The following is a 20,637-nucleotide window of genomic DNA, read 5'->3' as shown; positions in this document are numbered from 1 at the left end:
GCAGCAGAGCTGCCCCAGGCCCTGCAGCAGATCAGGGGGTGATGCCGGGCTCATCCCAGTGAGCCCAGGGCTCTCTGGCACTGGGGACCCAACACCGGGCCCAGCACTCCAGGTGTAGCTCCACCAGTTTTGAGCACAGAAGCAGGATCACCTCCCTCCTCTTGCTGGCAATGCTTTGCCTGATGCAGCCCAGCACACCACCAGCCCTCTTGGCCCAAGGGCACGTTGCTGCTTCATGTTCACCTCGGCGTCCACCAGGACCCTCAGGTCCCTTTCTGCAGAGCCACTTTCCACCTGGGCAGCCCCCTGCACGTCCTGGTGCCTGCGGTTCTTCCTCCCCAGACTCTTTGGCATGTATTTACCATACAGGTTTACTTCATAGTCTTCTTTTTTTTTTTTTTTTTTTTTTTTTCCGGTTCACTTTACAGCTTTCCCACGGCACCAGGGCTGCGAGCAGGACGGCAGCGCTGCCGGCGCCACGAGGCCGAGCCCGGCTCACTGCGGGACGCCCGCCGCGCTCCGCTCCCCGACGGCGGCGAGCCGAGCCCCTGATTGACGTGTTTTCCACCAAGCCTCCGAAATCGTTAACGGCCCCACCCGCATCGGCGGTGCCGGGACATGTGCCTTGGCGTGGAGATTTCGGTGAGCAGGATGCAGCAGGGCTGTCAGCCCCAGACGTCGCTCCTAGAAAACCCCACGCTCTTGTTGCGGGTTGGAGGAGCCACCGCGCTCAGCAGGGAGGGCTCAGACCCCCGCTAATTACCACCATGGCTTTTGCAAGCGCGTGGTGCAACCGCTGGCACTCCCAAAGGCTCTTCCCATGCTGGCATCCTAAGAAGTCGCAGGGCTATGTCGTGATCCTGCTCCACAGCGAGCTGCAAAATGAGCTCAGCCCGCGCGCGGTTCAGAAATGCTTCGGCTTCCTCGGTGCGCTGGTACCCAACGCTCAGGAAGGCTTTATCTGAAATGCAAGATGTGATTTGGAGAGGAAGCCAGAGGAAGGATGCAACCAGAACCTGAAGCACGTCTTCAGGCAGCACTGCTGGGCCGGGCGGGTGCAGGAGCCCTGGCACAGGCTGCCCAGAGCAGAGAAGGGGAAAAAATAACCCCTTGAAGCTCATTTACAAACTCAACAGAAAACCAAAGAGCTCTGAATCACAAGAAGTAATTCAGGAAAACCTCCGTAGCATCAGCTGCTCACTCAAGACCTTTGCAAACCTCACCAGAGTTGAACTGGGTTTGCACGGGGGAGACCTGGGCTGGGGGTGAAAGTCTGCAGAGCTCAGTGGCCAAGACACCCCAATGCCTGCCCACCCACCCCGTTGATCTTAAACACGATCCAGTGGCCAGCAAAATGAAGCAATTCTCCTCCTCCTGAGCACAGAAGTAACAACCAGGGGCTTTCTCTAGACGAGAATCACTCTGTTTTTCCACCTAGGAATCCCTCTGTCCACTGCCTTTGGTGCAATTTGCAGCCGGGGTTTCCGTGACGCCTCTGAAGGTGACGCTGTCCTCCCTGTCCTCCCCAGGGCTTCCTCCAGGCACAGGGGTGTCAGACCCAAGGAGGCCACTTGTGGCCGTGCCAATGAACGAAGCAGCGGAGCCAAACCTCTCGATGCCCTCCCCCAGGAGGTAAGCCAAGGGGCGCCTACTGGAGCACGCTGGCATGGGCAACTCTCCTCGGACCCCACCGAGCCCTGCAGAGTCAATCACGGTGCAGGAAATCAGCCATGAAATCATCTCATTTCAGCTGCATTTCATCCTCGGGCAGCAGCTGAAACCCTTCGGGTTCCCAGGAGGCAGAGCAGGCACGGTGGGGAAGGTCAGCGCGGAGCCGGCACCGCTCACGGTAGCGCGTTTGTTTGAAAATAGCAAATATGTTAACAATTAGGGAAGGGCAAAGCTGAAAGGCTGCCTTGTTAATTAAGGAACTTGCTATCAAAGGACTCATTAAAAGCTACTGAAACGGAATGGTTGTTAAAATAAATACCCATTAATCTTAGCGTGCAATCAGGAACGGGCTGCCGCTACCTACCTCGCTGCGGGGCGCGGGGGCTCCCCGGCGCGCACCTACCGCTGCCGGCAGAGCCGCGGCCGCCGCGCAAGCTGGCATCAGCCCCCGGCCCCCAGGAGACCCGAGGGGCCCCAGCCCAGCGCCCGCAGCACCTCTGCTGAGCGAGGACCTGCCGCTGCCTCTCGTTTTTCCCTCATCCGAAATTTTGTGCAACGTGGCTGTCGGAATGCGCACAGAAGTCCGATTGTCGCGCCAAGAGCGCTCCCACCAACCCGCCAACGAATTAATGCAACGTTTCCATGAAAAACAAAGCCTGACAGGTTTTAAATGGTCTCAGAGTTTCCTTTTTTTTTTTATTAAGAGCAGAATTTCTTTTTAATCTGCACCAAGCATCAAGACTGGTTTGATTAACTACACTGGGACATGCAAATCCATACACTTCAGACAACAGAAAATCGGGGGAAAAAAGAAATGAAATCCTCAATATTAAGTGTCTACTGTGTTATAAACAACACAACTCATCCCAGTAATTTTTTTTTTGTTGTTTTCTTTTCCAATTCGTAATGCGATACCGGCAGAATATTTCACAGAAGTGGCAAGTGATGCTGTTATAATGAGCAAGCATTCAGCAACATCAAACCTCTAAGAAATGACAACAGAAAGGTGAAGTCCCTTTTCCTGGCTATTTAATGACTATCTTGTCACTGTTCTTGTGTTCCGCCTGCTTTTAACTTTTTGTTGGCTCAATCTAAACTGTTGCCACCAGGCAGCTCCTCACCATGGTAAATATGCTGGGAGCTGGCGGGCCAGAATCGCCGTGAGCTGGGTTTTCCTTCTGTAGAGGTAAATCGAGTTATCTCAATGAGCTTGGAGATCTGTTGGGTACCTGACGGAGGGATCAGTAGGTACAGGACAAAGCTCAGACCAGAACGAACCCTGAGCCTGCCGCCCCTGAGAATAAGGCCAGCAGACACCTTTTGCACAGGCGTGGATGAAGACCTCAAATGCTGCAAGACTGCAAACGCAGAAGCGATTTCCTCGTGCCCCAGTGCCCCCCTGATACCTCTGGACTGCCCTTTCTGCCAGCAGCACCAGAGCTCCAAACCTCACTAAGCTGTGGCAAAATCCATAAATCAGCTCTGCTGACAGCCAGAGGAGAGCTCCCTGCCTTGCCTTTGCCACCCTGATCCGCCAGGTTCTTAACAGCGCCCGGATTCGTCCTTACTGTTGTTTTTTAAAGGAAAAATTGTTCGGCAGTCACTGAAGATGGCAAAAAGAAATCCCAAACCCATATCCAGACATTTTAACACTTCACAAAAAGTCAAAACGAATGTACGTTGAGTACTTCTGCAGTTTTAAGAATTTTTCTTAAAAACGAAATGAAAAATGTGCTATTTACTGTACAGAAATCCACTCTCAATTCTGACCAAATATTTACTGTCATTTTGTTGTTGTTGTGGGTCTGCACCCAACGTCTTTCAAATAAACATGACCATGCCCAGGATGAAGAGGGCCAGGAGCAATGGATGGATCTGATGGTGCCGAGGGGAGAGACAAGGGCCGAAGGAACACGGCCCAGACCAGAGCTCACACCTCCGGACCTGCAGGACGGCACCGCGGGGACCTGGCCACGGAGGGAAAAGAGACAGCGGGGCTTCCTAAACTGACGTCCCTCTTGCACTGACCTGGGAGCACAGAGGATTTTGAGCGAAACAGGAAAGAAACTTCTGCCCTGGTACTGAAAAGGGGGAAGATGCCGATCTTGAGAACCGCAGGTTCTTGAGAACTGCACCTAAACCAAACCCAGATTAGGGCACAAGAAGGGAAAAGGCTCAGAACCATGGTCTCCGATTCCCCCTCAGCAACATTTAGGGTTTCCTCCTTCCACGCCCCATGCACTGAGGACGTGTACCTCATGCACCATAAGGCAACGCCTGCAGTTGGAAGCCCAAGTCCATCCTGCACAGCCAGCAGGAGCTTACTCGCTCATGCCGTTAAGCAGCTTGCGTTCACAACACATTTGCCTGTACGATATTCACAAAAATCCATCCCTGAGAGGATCGGCTTCAAACTAGGTATCGAGAGAGCCTCCCATTTTGTACAAAAGCCCAGCACCTGTTGTGAACGGAGGAACTCAGCTCCGCAGACATCCCCAATGCCACTGCACAGTGCCCAGAACTCCACGGCACCCAGCAGCACATTTACAAATGCCAGCACTTGCAGAAAGATCTGCTTTCCTGCCCTCTTTACACCATTAGCTCTATTGACATGGCTAAAGATTTGTTTCGCAGCACCCTTAGCAAGCAGGGACAATCAGTTTTTCCTCCCCAAATGGTTTGCGTTACGGAAAGAGGAGGAGAGCAGGTCGGTTCGTGGCGTGCAGCAGGGCTGAGCCCCGTCACGTTGCGTTAGTGTGAGCGTGTGGGGCACGAGGGGACGGATGTGCGAGGGTCAGGGGCTGCTCGCTGCCTGCAGGCACCGCCAAGCCCTGGATTTAATCTCCTGCCCCATGAAGTCACCCCAGGAGCTACGCACTGAGGCCTGCGTGTTGACCGTGGGCTTGGCTAAAGGCGACTGGCACCGAGCTGCAAAGTGCTCAGCTGAAGCCTCTCTGGGTTTGGAAGCTACCAAGGAAAACCAAAAAAAAACAAGGAAAACCAACAACAACAACAAAAAAAAAAAAAAAAAAAAAAAAAAGGGAACCCAAGCACCAGGAAAAGGCGGCGGCGAGCACTGCTTGGGGCCGGGGCTCTGAGCACGGAGCAACGCCTGCCGGGGAAGAGGATGCGCCTTGGTCCTCCATCAGGTCCTTCACGTTACTGGGGGAGGTAAAACCAGAGGTTTTCTGGTGCCCAAATTTGCGAAATGAGAAGAAAAGAAGAAAGAAGATTACCCACGTGCTTCTGTGAAGAGGGCATTTTGGGTTCAAAGCACAACCGGGCCCTTTGGTGCCAACAACCTCGCGTACAGAGCCCCCGGGTCCATCCTGCTGCTCGTGGGGCCAGGCACCAGGAAGGCCTCCTCCTCCCCGGGGTCTGCCATGGCCAAAATGACAGAGGGAAGGACGGCTTCTGCTTTAGGAGAGGTCCTCGCCCTGCACAGGGCAGGCTGCGGCCCTTCTTCGCCCCGCACACTTCAATGCCTGGCTGGGAGGAGTTTAAACCTGGAAAGGTTTCGTGGCTTGTGGGAGAAGCTTCGTTGCCATCAGCGGGTCAGGAGGTTTAAGCTGAATGTCACCACCAAGACACCGCCGTACCCTCTTCTGATGGAAACCGGGGATTTTTGTCCCTAGCACCTAACAGCCTGGCTCACGAGACACCTTTCCTCCAGAAAGTCTCAGGTTCACCTGCGTGAACCCACAAGAGCCTTAAAGCGGCGCCAACAAGCAGAGCTTCGAGTGGAATTGGTCGTGGGCAAAGATCTGCTGCCCTCACAAGCACCCGAGGAGCCAAAAGCCGTGGCTACAACCGAGCTGGCCGGCCACCGTGCCAGGCTGCGGGCTCGCCTTGAAGCTGTGCGGAAGCAGAGGGAAAGCCTGGCTTCGAGGGGCTGTCCTCCAGAGAGATCTGAAAAATCAGCGGGATGTCATTTGCAGAAGTAACCATTTACCGCTTCTATTCTATTTTGAGCATTCAAGGGAAAACGTGCCGTCACAGATAGGGCTGCGAGACGGACACACGGCGAATCTGAGCTCCCAACAGAAGCTCGTGGGCAACCAGGCAAATAAAAAGGTAAACGGGGGGGGAAAAAAAGCAAATCCAGAGATTATCTTCACCATGCGGAAAATAAACCGGGCAGCCGGTTACGCTGACCACTGCGGTCCGATGCAAAACCCTTCGGGTGCCAATAAAAGAGAAAAGTCCCCAGGAGCTTGGTCTGGGGAAGATGCCCAAGGCCAACAGCCGGGAGCTGTTCGGGACGGGGCTGGGGGAGGCCCGAGGCTCCCACACAGCGCAGCACGTCAGAGGCTGATGGTCGTATATATATTTTTTCTGATTTTTTCTCTTCTTTAACCAATCCGGGATATAGGCACGGGCACGCACAGGGACATCAGATCTTTTCCACCCGCACTTTAGCTGTGCTGTCAGAGCCAACGAGCGCCGTCCACTTTATTTATTTATTTATTTTAAATAGGAAAATAAATAAATAGGAGGAAGGGCAGCGGGCGGGGAAGGGAAGTACCTCGGGCCACAGCTGTTGCGGTGACCGCAGGGCAAAGTCTTTGAAGCGCTGCGGAGGCACAGAGCAGGCAGAGGCCCTTCCCCGGGCAGCTCAGCACTCTGCAGCACAGCCTCAGCCGGGGAGCTGCTAGGTGTGCGTATGCAGAAAATACACAGAAATAGAGGATTCCAAGACCCAGGTCTTTTTTCTTACAAACGCACGGCAATAACTTTTTAATTAACATCTTTTTTAAAGTCTGTAGAATGGGAACTGTTGTGCACAGAGCCTGGCCCACCAGAAATGAGCAGCGCTGTCAGAGCACCCAGAGCAGCTCTCTCTGGTCTCCCGAGGTGCTTCGGAGAGCTGTGCAGGGACCTTCCCACTGCTGCAGTTCTGGGTCAGGCGCATGACGGCGTCAAGCTTCGAGAAAAGCTAGTAATTACGTGCTTTGAACTCATCAGCCTACTTGATTTACCTGTAGATGCTCTCAATATTTGTGTACGGATCTGCTCCCAGTCCTCCCAGTGGGCTGGCGGTTTGGCAGCGCCCTGGGGCAACAAGCTCCCACTCCAAACCTGCTGCCTCCTGCTTTACGTAGCCCTCTTTTTTAAACAAGGAAAGATTAGTAAGTCACATTTACCTCCTCTACCTGCTCTCTGAATACTCACACATCCTACGTGCTGCGCTGCAAATGCCTGCCCGGCCTTGCTGTGATGAGAAACGGCATCACGAGGCAGGGAGATGTAGAGCTCGGCATGGAAGCAGCTAGCAAAACCCCAGCAAAACCCAAAACTTATGGACAGAGCACATCACGACAGCTAAAATCACTTCTCCTTTCCCCAAAAGTATCTCCATGCCATGGCGGGAGGGAACCCTAAACTGCATTGTACAGAACCGGGGCTTTCGGCTTGCCACAGCGTCAGCTTGGCAACCTCCCCAAAAACTAATACATTTACTTTTTTTAATGTTTTAATGTGTTTCAGCCTTAACACTGCTGCAAGCAGACTCGAGCAGCAGACCGAGAAGGGATGGGGCTGTGGATGATGCAGACTCGCTGCAGCCACGGGGACAGGGCTGCGACCTGCGGACACGCCGGGTGGGCACGGCCGCGGCGTGGCCTTGGTGCTCCTCAGTTCCCTCCCCACACCTGGGGCTCCCCGAAGGCAGGCTGCTTCACCTCTGCAAAACGACACTGAGATCCTGCACCAAGAGGTGCCGAGGAAAAATATGAAGCTCTAACGACGGAGGCACCTCCGCGGTGGAATTAAAGCCATAAATAACCTGTGTTTAATGAGTCTCTTTATATGCACACAAGAAGTAGCCGTAATTTTTCTCGGTCCTCTTTGCGCCATGCAGCCCTCCGAGCGCTCGGCGAGGCTCTCCTGGTCCCCATGTCCACGGGGTGAGACTTTGAGTTACTTGACACAAACCAGAGCCGTGGCCCGACAATTATCAGAGAGCAAAACTGGAACGAACGAGAAAAAATAAATGACATATTTCATCCTCCTCTTTTGTGGCTTTTATTTTCTTTTGTATTCGCTTTGGGAATAACATTCTTTCCATTGGGAAGAGTCTGATTTTCCATTAAATACAAAGCAGCTGCCATTTTGGAAACAAAAAGTTGATTAAATACAGATTTTGCATTTTCTCCCTAACGTACGAAGAGCTAGAACCATGCTTATTTCTGCTGATTTATCAGGGCAAAGCATCTGCCAATTACGGCAGCAGGAAGACTTAAAAAGAGAGAGTGCTCTTGCTTCGTCTTCGCAATATACTCCTAGCAGTTGTGGTATAAAACAAAGGTGAAAGATCTCGAGGCCTGGAGAACAGCGGGCTGCGCTGCTCCTCGCCTGCAGAGCCTGCGGACGCCCCGGCACGAGGGGTTCCTCATGCTCCGAGGGCTGCAGACCCCGCGCGTGGGCAGATCCCCGCTCGCTGCGATGCCCAGCGGAGGGGTCGGCGTGTTTTCCGTGACGTACGGCTGCCTGCTGGAAGTGGAACTCGTACATGACTTAAGCCCCAGATGTTGAGCAGACTGGAAAGAAGGATGAGCTCAAAACAAAAAAAAAACCAAAACACAACACTCCACTTCCAGCCCAATTTTTTGTTTCCAAGCTGGGCGATCAGAGCCGATGACTGAGGAGCGGTGACCAACCCAAGAAGCACATGAAACTTCGGCTGGTTTTGCACTTTTCCAGGAACTAAATCTTACACGAAATTTCCATTGCCAATATTTACGTGTTCTAGTCGAGATACAGAGAGAAGAAAATGAAAACTGCAAAAATGACTGCTAACTTGCGGTCGGTTTCCTTTTTTTATGTTAGCACATCAGCTTCTCCTTAGTTATTGCCATTCATGAAACGCGATGAAGAAAGGCCACAGCAGTCATGAGAAACCCAGAAGGTTCTGTATTTTTAAACGCTTTGCTTCCTTTCTCGTGCCATACCTAACCTGGGCTGCAGGATGCACGGCGAATGCCTCTCTGCGTGCCGCTGCCACCAGCCCAGCCTGCTCGAGCACTCAGCCATGCCAGGCTCCAAATATTCCGCACAAATTCCCGATAATTCTCCGGGCAACCTCAGTCCCGGGGATCCCGGAGGAGAGGGGAAGACGAGACCGGGCTCCTGTAAGGCAGGTTGCTCTGCTGCCGAGGTGAGGCTAGGCAGGATAGCTAGGGGCTTCTGCAGCAGATGGGCATAAATTAGCATTCCTTTGCACGTTCGCTGCTTAAGAGGAGTCTTGCAAGACTTCAGGTTGCCAGTGCATGAAACCAGAGGAAAGCGTGTAATTGCAAAGTCTATTGTTTCACTTAAATTTGAGCCTAAAGGGAAAAAACATACTTTAACTTCTGCTAGGGCTGCTGGAAGGTCTGCGCTGGGCTCCGGTGCAGGAAGCAGCAGGCGTGTTCGAATTCCTCACGCCGAGGATGGATTTTCGACTGCCAAATTCCCCGTACCACACATCTGATTCTTTGTGTATGTATGTGCATGCAAAAGTAAGCATAAAATAGCTTTACAAATCTAAGTTTGTAAAATAAAATCAAAGCCGAACATGCCAAGGTGACTACTCAAAGGGAAGCAATTCCTAGGTAAGCGTGCACACCCTGGTTTAAAGGATTTATGGGACTGGGCATTTTAGCTTCAATTAATTTTCAAAGTGCTGAAAGCATACAAGAAACCATGTAATTACAAGATAACTTGGCTTACCCGGATTCTAGTTAACTAGCGCTCCTGGGTTAATCCGAGGTCAGCCTTCTCCCCAGCCAACCAAGCTAAATCCACCGTATTTGAACGCTTTGCTCCTTGCTTTAAAGCAACCATTAGTTCTTGTTTGGAGCCCTTCAGTTTTGCAAGTATTTAGGATTTCAGAGACACTTGAGAAGAGGAGGAAGGTAACTCGCAGCCACCAGCCCACAGCCAGGCAGGCAGCACAGGACCACACAGCCATGCAGCGCCGCTCCAGCCATAACCTCGTCTTCTCCCGAGCAGGGCACACTCATTTTAAGGGCATTTTGCCCAACCTTTAGGGCAAACTGGTCTGAGCAACCCCTCGAGAGGGTAGGATTATCTCCGGAGAGCAGAGGAAGCGCACAGAGGATTTTGGACACTGCTCTCAGCCCCATCCATGTCTGTGTCCCAGGCAACTCACTTTTTTTTTTATTTGTTTAGTATTTGTCCGTATCTGCTACACCAAGAAACTTCCAGGATCAGCCACAACTGCTTCCCACCGGACATTTTACACGCTGCTACAATTGCTTCTTTGTGCTGCTACTTCGTGCGAGCAGATCTTTATTTTTAAATCTCTCCTAGACAGACGGACTGGTGATTTATTTCCACCAATTAATACAAACTACCAGGAGAACAAAAAATTAGAGGGGTTAAAAGGAAAATTAGAATCTGTGGCAGTTAAAAACAAAACCAACTAAGAGCAGGCCAGCAAAGTCCCACCATATAAAGGGATTACTCCATTCCTGACCCTTTCCAGGGGACCTCCAGGTATTACTTTCCATTGATTTACCTTAATGAAACTAATGCACCCCTCTCCATAGGAAGCTGACTCCATAGCTGTCTAGGCACTGGATTCAATTAAAGAAATAAATACATCTGGCTTCTAAATTGTTGAAAGTCTTGGGAAGCCAGAGGCAATGTTACTTTTTGCATCCGTCCCTCTCGCGGTACGCCCCAAGGCCACCAGGCGGGATGGCCTATGCACAAGGTGACACTCAGCATCGCCTCTGGAAACTGGTGGCCGTGGGGGGGATGCGGTGACAGAATCGCAGAGAATCACAGAATTGTAGAATTGGAATCACAGAATTGGAAAGGACCTCAAGAGATCGTTGGGTCCGACCCCCCCTGCCAAAGCAGGATACCAGGACACCGCCAGCGAGCGCGACGCATCCCTGCCCGGCGAGCCGGGAACCAAGCCGTGGCTTTGGTGGAATCTGGCCTCGGCTTGCTTTCAGCAGGCTCCTTCTTTCCAGAAATTGGCGCTGATTTCAGACCTCGATGCTGACTTAGAACCCCCCAGGTGCCCGCAGCCCGCAAGGACTCGAGGCTCGGCCATGCTCAGTTTCCAGGAAAAGGGGCGCGCGCACCCAACCGTGCCGCGACACGCCGACACCGCCGCGGCAGCCTGGCAGGCAGCTTGAGCAAAGAGCAGGGCTCAGAGGCGCAGAAGCAGAAGCTCGGAGCTCCACCACAGCACAGTTTGGGTCTCACAGCACACAACTGCATCGAGCCGCTTCGTGTCGACGAGCACGAGGCGCTCGTTTGCACGTGCCTTGGCTTGCGGACACGGGAACAGGCACAACACGGCAGCTCGAGAGCACTTTGCCATCTACCCGCGGAAAAAATGCCTTAGCTTTCCTCCCGCACACGAACCAAGCAGAAATGACAACAATCAGAGGCATTCGTTGAACCAGAAGGCAGGTCCCGAAGGTCTGCTCCGCTGTCTTTTGTGCTAATTGCCCTAATCCAAATCGGCCGATAGCAACATCAAGAGCCCACGCTGCTCTCCGGAAAAATAATATTCGAACAATACCGCCGGAGGGGAGGCTTAGCAGTCCCAGCGCCGGGTTGGAGCACTTAGACCGGGAGGGAAATCCCCACGGGGCAACAGAGCCTGTCAGCTCGGAAGGGAGATATATGCTGAACAGAACCCAGGGCGCATGGGGGGATTTACAAAGGTCTTTTCTCTTTCAAGTAGGGGTTGCAAATCCCATCGTGCTTTCCCTAATAGCAGGCATTGCCCCTAATTCCTCACACATTTAGGGATGCATGGGGGATAAAAGGAGGTAGTTAAAAGCGACGAGGTCTAAAAGCAACGATTTATCAATGCTACTGCAGTGGCACGCTTGTGTGCGACCTGTCTGCAAGGAAACCCGCTCTCCCGGCCTCCTATTTATTCTACTGATTTATCTCAGAAACTGAAAGAAAACCCATGCCTGCGTCGGCAGCAGAGGAAGGGACAAACTTCCACCCAAAGTTAATATTTTCCTTTCCTCCCTTTCGAGAGCCATGACCCCTTCTGGTTCAACTCACCCTCTAACGCTGGAGGTGCGAGCAGAGCAGCCGGCACGCGCCCGACACAGAGCCGTGTACTCACCGACATTGTAGAGTGGACATCTACATCCCCCTACAGAGGACAACACAGGGAGTTTAAGTCAAGTGCAGAAGAGAGCAAAGCAACAGCGAGCGAGGCAGAGAGGTACACATCCATCGGGCCACCTACAACCCCTCACCGCTCCGACCCAGGCACGAGCTACGGGAGGAACGAATCGCGAAGTGCCACAAGTGCCACTTTTGTTGCTGGCCCTGGTATTACGCGGGCTGCGCAACCTGGGGCAAGCCGCCAGCCCCGTGCCCCAGCTTTGCCACCTGTAAAATGGGCACGAGAGGTGCCCACGGGCAGATGTCCAACCCCAGCGAGAGGCCCACAGACGTCTGCACAACTCGCTCAGCTCCTCCAAGGGCAAGGGGACGTTGTCTAAGCACAGGCTGGATTCGTGCAGATCTAAAGAACGTGTCTTTGGTGCTCGTACCATGTTTTCCTGACAGTTATTTTCCACTCAGTGAAATAAATGACCTTCCCTCCCCGTGTGGTCAAGGCTGTGGCTGGTACGGAGCTCGGGCTTGCGGTGCATTTTACCTCCGTGCACGTCTTGCCCTTTCACATATTACGCAGGATTTGGCTTTTAAAAGAAAAACATAGGTAACTGTTCTCTTTAAAAAGAAAATAAACACTTTTAAAGCTCTTTCCACCAATGCAAAATCTGCTGGGGCCAGCGTATTTATTTGCAACTGGGAAGAGATGCCAATATGGTGAATAAGGCAAAATGTTCCAGGCAGAGCGTCCGCAGCGTTTGCGCAGTTCCAGCTGAAATCTGTGCCTGCCATCTGGCAAAAATAAGCACAAAGGGGGGGGAAAAAAAAAAACAAAATCCTCCGCAGAGAGTTCCCGCTGAACTGCTCGGGACAGCGGAGGTTGGAGTTTGTTCGATCGCTGAAAGATTGCTTCCCCTTCCCGGGTCACCATCACCTCTTGACCTGCCCTGATTACCTTCCAAAGGAGGTTATCAAGATACAAGACTAACAGAGGATTAAAGGAAACTTAAAATAAAAACAAAACACACCCCTTCCCCCCTGCCCCGCTCCCCTCCCCCAGGAAAACATCCTTGCTTTGTTAACCTGACAGTTCACTGTAGGTGTTGACACAACCCTCCATCTTTGAAAAGCTTAATGTCAACAAATCAGTGTGTTTGGAGTAGCCCTGTCAATGCGATTTACATTAACTTGTCTAACAAGAAATAAAAACAACAATCAGCCATCAGAGACAAAAGGCTTTTTCAGTCATTCTTTTCAAAAGTATGATGCCGAAAATGTTCATTTTTGAGGCCGCGGCCCTTTCCTCGCTGAAAACCAGCAAACCATTTTTTTTTTAATGTTTAAAAAAAAAAAAGGAAAAAAAAAAGATATTTTCTTTTAAAGGAGGCCTGAGCATCCCATATTAATAAGCAGAGCAGCGGCGGCCGTAACCAACTCTCACTGGTTAACACAGGAAGAGGGCAGCCTCGAAGCCAAATGTTAATTCTGCTTTTATTTCCACCAGCATGTTATTTGCTTTGAGACATTTTGGGCACTTAGCGGAGCATTTTCGAATTGTGGCTATAAACCACCATGAAAAGCCCGTGCGGCAGCGGTATGCACCAAAGCCCCGTTAACTTCACCATGAACTTTTCACCCCCCGTCCCCGGGCTCGCCGTCCCGAAGCGAAGCTGCAGAAAGGGAAGAGGTTCTGGGGACTCCCGGGATAAGGCATTTTCTGCTGGCTTTAGGAACAACAGCCGCCCCCCGGCACGGGCAAGCAGAAGGAGCTGCTACAAAGGCTTCTTCCCCACTTGCTCTAAGGGAAAAACCAGGAATTGCAATTCCTGCCTGGACACTCAAGGAAGAGGGGACGCTCTGTGCCGCTCCACGAGCCAGGACTAGCTTGAGTCAGGGGTACCCGTCCCTCCCCGCAATAAATACAGGAAGGATTCGGTCCTGTATCCCCCAAAGGGACACACGGCCGGAGCTTTTCGCTCGCTCAGCATCTCCCCTCCCCTCCTCTCCTCTCTCCGAATCTCTCCGAAACGCTGCCCGGGGACAGCCGGACCCTCCAAGGCCGTTTGCTGGGCCCCGCTGCGCGCTCCGAGCCTTGACCCCAGGGAGGTTTCCTGCCCACGAGCAGCCCCGGCCAACACAATGGGATTACTCACACGTCAAGTTAAGCAACCGCCTGCATTTTTGCAGGATCAGGGCTTTCGGCTCTGCTATATTACAGGACAGAGCTTTTTGTTGCTGTAATTTTAGCACGGGAACCGCCGACATGCCCGGGCCGAGTTTCTTTGATCAGCAGGTGAAGGTTTTTTTCGGGGTAATTACTGTCGTGACAAAGGGCCGCTGAGTCGCTCGCCTCCTGCCACTTAGTCATCTCCTCAGCCTGCCGCTCTCGTTCTCCCAAAAACCTGCCGCGAGGTCACAAGCGAGCAGAGAGCCCTTCGCTTTGGTTAATGGCAGAAATTCGGGGCACAAAGGCACCCGGCAGCCAGCTCGGGAAGCTGGGGGCACTTCCAAAGCAGCAGCAGCCAAGAGAACAGAGGGGCAGGCGTTGTGCAGAGACCACTTCTAGGAACAAGAGGATGCTCCACTCCCCAAGGACAGACACTGCAGTCCCTTCCCTCTCCCTGTAAGCTACCCAAGTGTGGAAATCCTATATTTTATAGCGGGAACAGGCTGCAAACACCTCAAACAGGACAGCAGCTCCTTTAGGTTGTGGTGCGTTTGGGGCTGGGTGTAGAGCAGCAGTACAGAGAAGGCCCTACCTTGCCACTGGCAATCCCACACGGACTGACAATTCGTGCTTTTTGGAGATGCTTCCTTTCCCTCTCCAAGCCCTCTCACTCCTTCCTTCCACAGAGGAAGCACATCCCGTACACTCGGTGCTTTCACAAACATCGCCTTCATTTTTCTGTCCTTTCAGACAGACGGGGGCTTTCCCACGCCTCATCTCCTACAAATCACTTCAAAACGTACTCAGATTTTAAAGTGTTTCTAAATAAGTTGCCGGGAAAAGGCCCTTGAGCCTCATGAGAAGGGATCACCGAGGGAGCCGGGTACCTTGCCGCCAGCCTTTGGTTCTTCCTGACTCCCCCCTCGCTCGCTGCTGCCTGCAGGGTACGCAGGGGCCTGCCAGCAAAGTGCAAGGGATTCATCCCCGTAACGCTCCTCTCAAGACAGGAGCTCCAAGATATCAAAAATCCAAGACCTCTCAGCAGCTCAGCCCTGATCTACAGCTTCAGAAATCAGACCGCAGCCTCTGATTAAGCTGCCTGCCCCGTCTCGGGGCCGGTGGCAGGCTCAGTGCCGTGCGATGCTCTGTGGAGAGCATCTGAGCAGCACCAGCACGTTACCCGGCTCCTCCACCGCAGCCAGCAGCCTCCTCGCCCACTCAGTGCTTTCGTTGCAGCTGCGGAACAGAAAGGCTGCTTCGAGCCGCCTCGGCCGATTTGCTGCCCTCCCGGGCTCCGAAACAATTTTGATGAGTTCAGAATGGAAACGTTAATGTTTAAGGAAGATAAATCACTCCAGGCCCATCTCATAAATCACCGCGGGCTCCTCTCCCTATCCTCGTCCCTCCCGTTAGCCACGCTGCGGTGCGGGGAGCTGGCCCTCCCCAAACTGGGCTGCACAGGGGGGAGCGAGAACCACCAGCGGGGTTTTGTCCCTATATAAAATAAAAATGGGTTTTGTCCCTATATAAATATCCCTATAAAAACATGCCCTTTTGTGTGTTTCTGTACACAGGAAACAAAACCCTCGTACCCCTGTAATTCTGTACCCTTGTAGCTCCTTTGCTTGAGGTACAAACGTGTTAAAAATATCAACAAAGGGTCCAAAGCAAAGCGGAGAGGAAGGCTGAGCTTTTCTTAGCTCCCGGTGCTCCGTCCCTACCAAGGGGACCTGCCCGGAGCTCACACACTTGCTGCTCTGGGAGCAGGTAACAGTTGCTGCCTGCGGCAGGGCTGTCTGACCGCTTCCAGCAATTCCATTACTTGCTTGTGTACGTAACCCAAAAAGCGGCTACACTGGGAAAGCCGCTTTCATTTCTCTTTTGGTGGCTTCTCCAACCGCAGCAAACCAGAGCTCGTTTCCACCAGCTACCAAATCTTGCTGCCGTGACGGAGAAGGGCAAAGCCATAACTATGTGGAAGAGTCTGCAAGGTACTGCTGAAGTTTTGGGGCTGTGACACCTCCTGGAGTGCTCTGGAGTGCATAAGCATCCCTTCCAGTGGTGCGATCACCGAGACACAAACCGGCTGAATGAAGTTAAGAAGTGTCCTTGTGCATTATCAGCCTTCTCTTCCTGTTTATAGCCAAGCCAATAAAAAGGTGCCCACGCTGTGTGCCTGTACTCTATAATCCTGGGCACGCAGTAACAACAAATAAATGACAGTCCAGTGAAGAAGAAAGATGTGGAATTGCTTTTAGGACCAATACAGACTTCACAAGATTTGCTATTTCAACATACCTGCTGATTGAAGAGACTCGTAAGTATATATCCAGACAGCTCAGAACAAATCTTGTTTAAAAGCAAAAGAGCTGTCTGAGCAAAAATGAAACTCCCTGATGGTTACATTTTTCCTACTCAAGGGGACACCAGTCAGCCAAGTGCAAAAAAAACAACATAAAAGACATTTTTGATCGCAATAACAGCATAAACACAGGCATATTTTAGACAGCAGAGAAAAGAAAGAAACATATGCTGCCTTACGACGCAGAGCAATATTTGGATGTAAGGCATCCAGTGATTGGACAAACAGTTGGAAATGCATCTGCAGCTCAAGTAATACGCACCCTTCTGCTGGGACCTCTCAAAATAATTGTTGAATGTCTGTTAACCTGAAAGTTAATGTGTCTAAAATATAGGTGGTAGTGAACTGTGTTCCCACCTCTACTGGTGGACTGGGATGTTTCTCTCCCTCGTTCACACATAAGCAGACTCACAAATAATCACAAATACTCGGGGAGACTCTCGCCGAAGCCTGACTTCTGCTAACACGTGAAATAGCTCACTTTAAAAATAGATTTGCTATTTCATAACACCTGACACTTTGTCAGACGGAGCCAGCGTAAGGCCCCATTTCCATCGCACTCCATAAGGCTTGAGCAACCATTGCTTTCAGCAGCACCCTCAGGAGTCCGTGTGCTCCTCGGTCAGAAAAAGAAAGCAAATTGGTGGGGTCGCTTACCGGGAGGTGCGTGAACACGGCAAACGTGCTGCGCAGAAAGCCAATGAGGTCTACCAGGTAGTCACTGGCCTTGCTGCCCGGCTCCATGGCCATCCAGTCGTAATCCGCCAGCTGCAAGAACTGGTCTATCTTCTGGTTCAGGTTGGTGTAAATCTCTTCCTCAGCAGCGTGGCGGGCGTCCTGCGAAACAAGGTAAAGTTGTATGGGATGGAGACTCCACACCACGCCTCTGCACAGATGCTCCGTGAGCAACAGGATGCAAGACTGGCCCGAAACTTAGCCCTAAAGGCAGCACAGGACAGCGTCTGTAGGCAACTACAGGGTTGTAACAGCCTTGGGATAGCTCGTATTGGTGGGACTTGTGCTGCCAGATCTTCTGGAAGCCCAGAGCTTCCCTGCCAGAACAAGGACAGGAAAAGACATCTGCAGGACAAGTAGGAAGATGGTGCTGGATGGGATGAGGAAGGGACTTCCCTGGGGTCATGGGGCTTTCATCTCCTGCTGAGTTATCCCAAGGGCAAACCCCGCCTAATCAATTCCCTGCCATTGCTGGAGTCCTTGGCACTGTTCCCATCTCCTGCTCTCTAGACAGTGGGCACAATTCAGACACCCCACAACTGAGCCAGTTATAGTCTTAGGACTTCATGTAAAGTATCTGAGGAGGATCCTCTGGGGTTAGGATTTAAAGATTTAAAGACTGGGAAATTTCCAGCACTTTCTTCCAGACCTGAGTTTTAGCATTTCCACTCCTTTTAGCATTTAATAACACTAAAAGATGGGAAGAGGCAAAAATTTAATTTCTGAAAATCTATTCTCTCGGGTGAAAGGAGAGAGCTTGTGTTCATGGCCAGATGCATGCAACGCTGTATGGAGATCAAACAGCAAAACGAAGTTCACTTAAAAAAAAAAAATCAGGCTTTTGTTTAAAAGCTGCTTAATCCCGCAGATAATGAGTGTTGCAGTCACAGCCTGTAAATTAGGGCTACAAAGGCTCCCGATCTAGACAGAAGCAAAGCATACAGCTGCTCGGAAGGACAAACCCAAAAAGCTCGTCTGATGGCATACAGTTCCCAGGATATGCCAAAATTACCTTTCAGCTCAGCTCAGCTCCCTCCGTACAGACATCCACACACCCGGGTTTGAAAACAGATCCTCTCAACCCAAATACTGACGGCAGCTCCCCAGAGGAGCCGTTTACCGGCGTTCTCACCTTGAAAGTCGTGGTCCCATAAAGTTTCGTAGTGTGGACAGTCTCTGGAAGTACGTTGGTGATATTGGTTATGAATTCCTCGAGGAACTTGCACGATTTTTCCAAATGGGTCGTGTTTATAATGATCTGTACAAGCTGCAAAGGTTAAAAAAGGAAAAAAAAAAAAGTATTTAAGAAAGGTGCTCCTGAAGCCAGGGAGGTGCCAGGCTGGTGGGTGCCAATTTCTAAGAACTTCTGGCACGAAAAGCTGACGCTGTGCAAACACACTAAGCTCTGCTCCACACTCAAAGGCTCTCCTCCTTTAACAACATCAAGAGACTTATATAAAAGATAATTTTTGGGGGGAAAAAAGCATTTCCCATGACAGCCACTAATATCACAAAAGGGTTTTTTTAATGACTTTTCTATATTCAGCTGTCAGTCAGCTCTCGTTTCAGCACGGCTCAAATGCAACAGGCTTACAAAGAAGTGCCATGTCAAATCACAGGCATCCCGTCTGCTCGTGAACCCTAACTAACCCATACCGTGAGTGACACCTACCAACATCACGCTAAGGCTTTCAACAAAGAAACCACAAGGTTTTGCTTCTCGAAGGGTGGTGTGGTGAACAGCAGATCCTACCCTGGTATCTCCTTGGTTATCATACCCACCATTATCTGCAATTTTCTTAATGCTGTCTTCACAGCTGCCTTCACATGGCGCTAGTTTGGGGCATTAAAGGCAACTATAGAGAGCAAAAGACTCTGCTGAAGTCAATCAACGTAAACGTTTATAATCCAGAGGAAAACAATCCCAGCTCCCACTCAAGCATCGCTGACTTGGAAGCCAAATGCATCGCTAATTCCTTAAGCAGGTACATTTTCTTCTGTGCAGACTGCCGTGAATATTTTCAAGGTGTAACATAAGCCGTAGCAAAACCTTTCCAAAAAACATCTAGCTCAGATATCATGCCAAAACACTTCTCTTGCAGACAGAGAAGGCATTACAATGCTCTGGATTGACATAATTTAATTGCCGGAGTATGGTGTGGTAGTCTGCAGTTACCTCTTCTAAAGAAATTATTTTGAAACACAAATCATTTGTTTCTGAATGAGATGGAAATAGGCAGTGCCCTACCAGGCAGAGCATTGTTTCTTTTCTTTTTGCCTCTTTGATCCTTTCATGTTTAAGCACCGACTTGAGTGTTGCATACACATAAATACTGAAGTAATGCTGCAGAGATTACAGCACCCAGCTCGTGTTGGTGCCAGGTGACATAAGAAGGGGCAATGGCCACAGACTGGGAGGTTCAGCTTGGATATTAGGAACAAAAAGAGTTGTTAAGAATTGCAGCAGAGTGCCCAGAGAAGCTGTGGGACCTACGTCTTGGAAAAATCAAGTCAGGTAGAGAAAGCCATAGCTGACGTGACCCAGGTTTGGCAATAATACAGGAGAAGGTCAGACTAGAGACCTCCATAAGTCACTTGCAGCCAGTGCTTCTGTGATTTCAGCCAGCTTTTTGCTTTTAAGAAATCGAATTACGATCTTTTTGAAATCCTCCTGTTTTGTACTTGGTCCCTGGAAAGCATTACACACATAACTAGGAGGGCTTCTCATTTCTGAATTCCTCGGGTTAATTCTGTTCTTGATTTTTGCCTTCTAAAAAGTCCTCATTTATTTGCTTTTCCTTATGTCAGCCCTTACGTCACAATCGTGATGTATTTTCCTACAGTTTCAACTTAATTAAATATTAAATATTTCCAACTGTGTGAAATTCCTCCTAAACCTCTTCTCTGGTCACCACCATTTATTGGTTCAGATCAGCCATCAAACTCGGAGGCTCTGCTTTGATCCTCTTCCACCGCTGGTTATGAGCTTTCCTGCTCCCTCCCTGGTTCGTTCATGTTCCCATTTTCTCTTGAACTTGGAGGGGTAACACCTCCTTGCTTGAGTATTCAAACAAAAACCAGAAAAAACAGTATCATCTTTCCCTGCCCTTTTGTTAAGGGGTGTCAAGGTCGTTGAAAACACAGAGAAAAGGAAAATCTGCTGCTCAGCTGAAAGCTTGCTGCACACTGAGACTGACTTCTCCTACAGCCGGAGTTCTGGTTTCTGCAATTAATTTTTTTCATCTCTTGAGAGCTGTCCCTGGTGGCTAATTCAGGCTACCAGGTGGAGGTCCCAGTGCAGATGCTGCATCTCATTTTATGTAATTAGGAATTCACAGGTTAGACAGTGGTCTTGGCATCTTCAGCAGCGTGTGCCGCTACGCCCTGCTAGATCCTCCTTCCTTCCCATTCCAAGTGCACTTTTATGAACAATTAATTAAAGAGGATAACTGACCGTGATGGTTGGTACACGGCCTTGCATTACCTTATCCACTGCTCGGAAGAAGATACTGGAGCACCCAGAAACAGATAGTGTTGCTTAAAATTAAATCTGGGAAGCGATAGTTGTGCAAGGGACTTAAATATCTTTTGAAGT

General features: G+C 50.7%; 1 protein-coding gene across 5 annotated transcripts in view; it reads right to left on the bottom strand.

Annotated features, from left to right (window-relative positions):
• EXOC6B (exocyst complex component 6B) overlaps positions 1–20,637 on the bottom strand; it is a 292,507-nt gene that overhangs the window by 91,097 nt on the left and 180,773 nt on the right. For 2 of the 5 annotated variants that reach the window (XM_083834126.1, XM_083834124.1), the window contains exons 17-19: positions 18,175–18,309; positions 16,965–17,144; positions 11,780–11,809 (exon numbers count right to left, since the gene is read on the bottom strand). In XM_083834126.1, coding sequence (XP_083690252.1) covers positions 11,780–11,809; positions 16,965–17,144; positions 18,175–18,309 — 345 coding nt within the window. Of the gene's footprint in view, positions 1–384; positions 10,025–11,779; positions 11,810–16,964; positions 17,145–18,174; positions 18,310–20,637 lie in introns of those variants that run through there. The other 3 variants (XM_083834127.1, XM_083834128.1, XM_083834125.1) reach the window with 3 other exon arrangements.

This window comes from Anser anser (assembly GCF_964211835.1).
Source record: "Anser anser genome assembly, chromosome: 4".
NCBI classification, from domain to species: Eukaryota; Metazoa; Chordata; class Aves; order Anseriformes; family Anatidae; genus Anser; species Anser anser.
The sequence above is the reverse complement of the archived record's forward strand: the minus strand, read 5'-3'. Positions and strand labels throughout refer to the sequence as shown.